Source organism: Eimeria necatrix, genomic scaffold (assembly GCF_000499385.1).
Source record: "Eimeria necatrix Houghton genomic scaffold, Enh_scaff1988, whole genome shotgun sequence".
Lineage (NCBI taxonomy): Eukaryota > Apicomplexa > Conoidasida > Eucoccidiorida > Eimeriidae > Eimeria > Eimeria necatrix.
This window is the reverse complement of record NW_013652618.1, coordinates 1-4099: the sequence shown is the minus strand read 5'-3', so window position 1 is coordinate 4099 and position 4099 is coordinate 1. Positions and strand designations below refer to the sequence as shown.

The 4099-nt window shown below is 61.0% G+C and overlaps 2 protein-coding genes across 2 annotated transcripts; one reads left to right on the top strand and one right to left on the bottom strand.

Annotated features, from left to right (window-relative positions):
• Positions 1-1507: 1507 nt before the first annotated feature.
• ENH_00025780 (hypothetical protein) lies at positions 1508-3480 on the top strand (the record flags this gene model as incomplete). The annotated part of the gene is made up of 5 exons (XM_013579846.1): positions 1508-1760; positions 1840-1912; positions 2071-2584; positions 2637-3032; positions 3160-3480. 5 exons carry the CDS (start codon positions 1508-1510, stop codon positions 3478-3480), a joined length of 1557 nt encoding a protein of 518 aa, XP_013435300.1.
• A 115-nt stretch (positions 3481-3595) lies between these two features.
• Positions 3596-3958, bottom strand: ENH_00025770 (ICE-like protease p20 domain containing protein, expressed, related; the record flags this gene model as incomplete). The annotated part of the gene is made up of 1 exon (XM_013579845.1): positions 3596-3958. One exon carries the CDS (start codon positions 3956-3958, stop codon positions 3596-3598), a length of 363 nt encoding a protein of 120 aa, XP_013435299.1.
• Between the last annotated feature and the right edge of the window lie 141 nt (positions 3959-4099).

Here is a 4099-nt window from a genome sequence, read left to right as displayed (position 1 = left end):
GCAGCTGCAGCAGCAGCAGCTGCAGCAGCAGCAGCTGCAGCAGCAGCAGCTGCAGCAGCAGCAGCTGCAGCAGCAGCAGCTGCAGCAGCAGCAACAACGGCACCAGCAGCGTAAAATTCATATTACTGCGGGCGGTCTTGTGAGCCGCTGCTTTTGCTGCTGCTGCTGTTGCAGCTGTGTCCACAGTGGCCGCTGCAGCGGCAGCAACAGATTTATGCCGCTGCTGCTGCTGCTGCTGCTGCTGCGACCTTTAGAAAAAAGATCAGTAGCAGTAGCAGCAGCAGCAAACTTGCATGTATGCACTCCGGACTACTGAGCCTTAACCGCCTCAGCTAACTGGCTGCTACCTACTTCATTCGTTACCCAGCTAGCTACCCAGCTAGCTACTCAGCTAGCTACCTAGCTAGCTACTCAGCTAGCCAGTCAGCTAGCTTCTCTGCTAGCTAGCTACCCATCCAGCTACCCAGCGAGCTAGCTCAGCTAGCTCCCCAGCTAGCCACTCGGCTAGTTGCTCAGCTAGACACCCAGCTACATACCCAGCTAGATACCCAGCCAGCTTCTCAGCTAGCTCCTCAGCTAGCTACTCAGCTGGCTACTCAGCTAGCCATTGAGCTAGCTACTCAGCTAGCTACAACTACTCACGTAGCGGTAGGGCAGGCCTTGTGGCGAAAAGCCCATTGAAGACTTCGAGGCTACCAAGGCGTTCAGTGTGGCTCCGCTGGGCAGCCAGCTAGCTAGCCAAGTGGCTAGCTGGGTAGCCAGCTAGCTGGCCAAATGGCTAGCTGGGCAGCCAGGTAGCCAGATGGCTAGGTGGATGGCCAGCTAGCTGGCCAAATGGCTCACTGGGCAGCCAGCTAGCTAGCCAGCTGGGCAGCCAGCTAGCTAGCCAGCTGGGTGGCAGCTAGCTAGGTAGCCACTGGCCAGCTGGGTGGCCAGCTAGCTAGTCAAATGGCTGGCTGGGCAGCCAGCTAGCCAGCTAGCTGGCTAGCTAGCTAGCTAGCTAGCCCGCCGCTGGCTGCGCAGCTAACGATTTAGGCAGCTGCTGGGCTTGCAAATACCCGGATAGCTAGCTAGCTAGCTAGCTAGCCACCTAGCTCGCTAGCTAGCCAGTTGGTGCTTGCTGCGTCATTGTGGCTTTTGCTGCTGCAGCTGCTGGACTCCCTAGAAGCAACTCAGCTAGGCGTAAGCAAAGACAAGAAAAAAACAGCAGAGACAAAAAAGCGGCTCGCAGCAAGCCGCACACGCTCACACAGAACTAGCCCAGCCTGCTGCAGCAGCAGCAGCAGAACAGCAGCAGCAGCAGCAGCAGCCGCTGCTGCTGCTGTTGCTGCTGCGCTTGCTGCTGCAGCCGCAACAGACGCTGCAGCTGCTGCTTTACTTGTGGTCCAGCAACTCCGCCAGCAGCAAACCAGCAGCCAAGCCTCCCGTTGCTGCTAGCATGCCCCCAGCAACAGCAGCAGCAGCACCTGCTTCTCTATTTGCTGCTGGCGGCCGCCGCAGCCTTCGAATGCGGCGCCCCAAGTACTGGTTTGTGTTTGGGATGGGCGTTGTCAGGCTGAGCAGCAGCAGCAGCAGCAGCAGCAGCAGCAGCACGAGCAGCGGCAGCAGCAAACCTCAACAACACCCAGTGGCAGCCGGCAGCCAAACGCTGCAGCAGCACAGCAGCGGCGACGGGGCAACAGCCACAGCGACAGAGCAGCAGCAGCAGCAGCAGCAGCAGCAGCAGCAGCAGCAGCAGCAGAACTCCTCTGACCTGAAGGGTCTGTTGAATTCAAATCTTTGGGAAGAAGAGAGCTGCGGGCGCTGAGAGAGCCCGCGCTGCTTCATGCTGGCGGCCAGAGCCTGAGCACCAGCAGCAGCAGCAGCAGCAGCAGCAGCAGCAGCAGCAGCAGCAGCAAATGAATGTAGTCAGGTAAGGCCTCGACACACGAGCCACCATCAGCGATCACGGCTGCAGTCACCACATGCGGCGCGGATATCCGCAGCAGAAGCAGCAGCAGCAGCAGAAGCAGCAGAAGCAACTACGAAACCCAGCAGCAGCAGCAGGCGGGTCTTGCTGCTTGTATGCAGCAGCAGCACCGCAGCGTGGCCAGCAACAGCATCCCTATTCGCGGCCTCCGCAGCAGCAGCATCGACTGCAGCAGCAGCAGCTGCTGCTGCTGCAGCTGCCGCCTTCGCTCTCGCTGCTGCTGCTGCAGCAACAGCAGGAGCCGCTGCTGCTGCTGCAGCTGCCGCCTTCGCTCTCGCTGCTGCTGCTGCAGCAACAGCAGGAGCCGCTGCTGCTGCTTCTGCTGCTGCTGCCGCAGCAGCAAGTGGCAGCTCACATCCATTAGAGAAGGATAGGAATGGGAAAACGGCATTTGAGTTAATGCAGAAACAAAAGCTGTTGTCATGGCCCCTCCAGCAGCTCTTTGAATTCCTTCGCCCCGCAGATCAGCAGAGGTCTGCCCGTCCTCGCAGCTGCAGCAGCAACAAGCAGCAGCAGCAGCAGCAGCAGCAGTCCGCAGCAGCAGCAGCAGCAATCCGCAGATGCAGCAGCAAATCCCCAGTGCTGCACCCGAATGACGAAACGAAAACTCTGCAGGTAAGGGTTACAAACTGCAGCAGCAGCAGCAGCAACACGGAAACACGAACAGCAGCAGCAGCAGCACACAAACAGCAGCCGCACCCAAACAGCAGGGCCAGAGGAACAGCAGCAGCACGAGCACCCGAAGAAGAGCAGCAGCACCAGCAGCACAGCAGCAGCACAGCAGCACCAGCAGCACAGCAGCAGCACAGCAGCAGCACAGCAGCAGCACAGCAGCAGCAGCAGCACAGCAGCAGCAGCAGCACAGCAGCAGCAGCAGCAGCAGCAGCAGCAGGCCGGACCCGCTGAAGAGCTGGACGTCTCCCAAGACGTAGAAGGGGTTGACTTCTTCAGTCCATTTGAAGTCTTTTTGACTCCAAACAAAAGACAAGTCCAAACCCGAGCCCGAGTGGCAAGAGTCCATAACTGCTGTCAGCCGGCAGCCCGAGGGCAGCGGCTGCACCAGGTACGCGTGCAGCTGCGCAGCAGCAGCAGCAGCAGCAGCAGCAGCAGCATGCAGCAGCAGCAGCAGCATGCAGCAGCAGCAGCAGCAGTAGCATGCAGCAGCAGCACGCGGCACGCCCGCGCCGCAGGTGCGGCGAAGCGCAGCGGCAGCCAAACGGCAGCCGTGCAGCCGCCAGCAGCAAACCAGCAGCGCAGCAGCAGCAAGGCAGCAGTGGAGCAGCAGCACAGCAGCAGCAGAGCAGCTCGACAGCAGCTACAAAGCAGCAACAGCACAGCAGCAGCAGCGCGTTGGAACTGCAGCAGCGAAGCGGCGGCGTAGCAGCACAGCAGCAGCAAAGCAGCTGAGCAGCAAAGCCGGCTTGATGAGCAGTAGGGGCAGTGCAGCCGAGAAGCAGCAGCAGCAGCAGCAGCTGCAGCAGCAGCAGCAGGGCAGGCCGGTGCAGCAGTAGCTCCATTTGGAACTAAGCAGCAAGAGAAGTCGGCAAAGAATGCTGCAGCGTTTTGCCGGGGCTGCTGCCTCTGCTGCTGCTGCTGCTGCTGCTGCTCCTGGCAGCTGCCGGCAGCTTAGCCATAAGCAGCATGACTTCTGCTGCTGCCGCTGCTGCTGCTGCCACAGCCACTGCTGCTGCAGCAGCCTTTCTCCCTGCCCCTGCCCCTGCTCCTGCCCCGCCACAGCCACTGCTGCTGCTGCCGCTGCTGCTGCTGCCGCTGCTGCTGCTGCTGCTGCTGCTGCTGCTGCTGCTGCTGCAGCAGGGGGCGCACCTCGTCGTCGACGATTTCGCCTGCTGCTTCGAAGTCGAGGGGCAGCACAGTCTCGTCGTAGCCGTCAGCTTCGACTCCGCTGGGGTCTCTTCTTCGAGAGCCGTGTCCGGAAAAGTGGAAAAAGAGACTGTCTCCCGGAGCTGCTCCTTCCGTCAGCCACCGCATTGCCTGCAACCCGCGCCGCAGCAGGGACCCGTTAGCAGCAGCAGCAGCAGCAGCAGCAGCACAGCAGCAGCAGCAGCAGCACAGCAGCAGCAGCAGCAGCAGCAGCAGCAGCAGCAGCAGCAGCAGCAGCAGCAGCAGCAG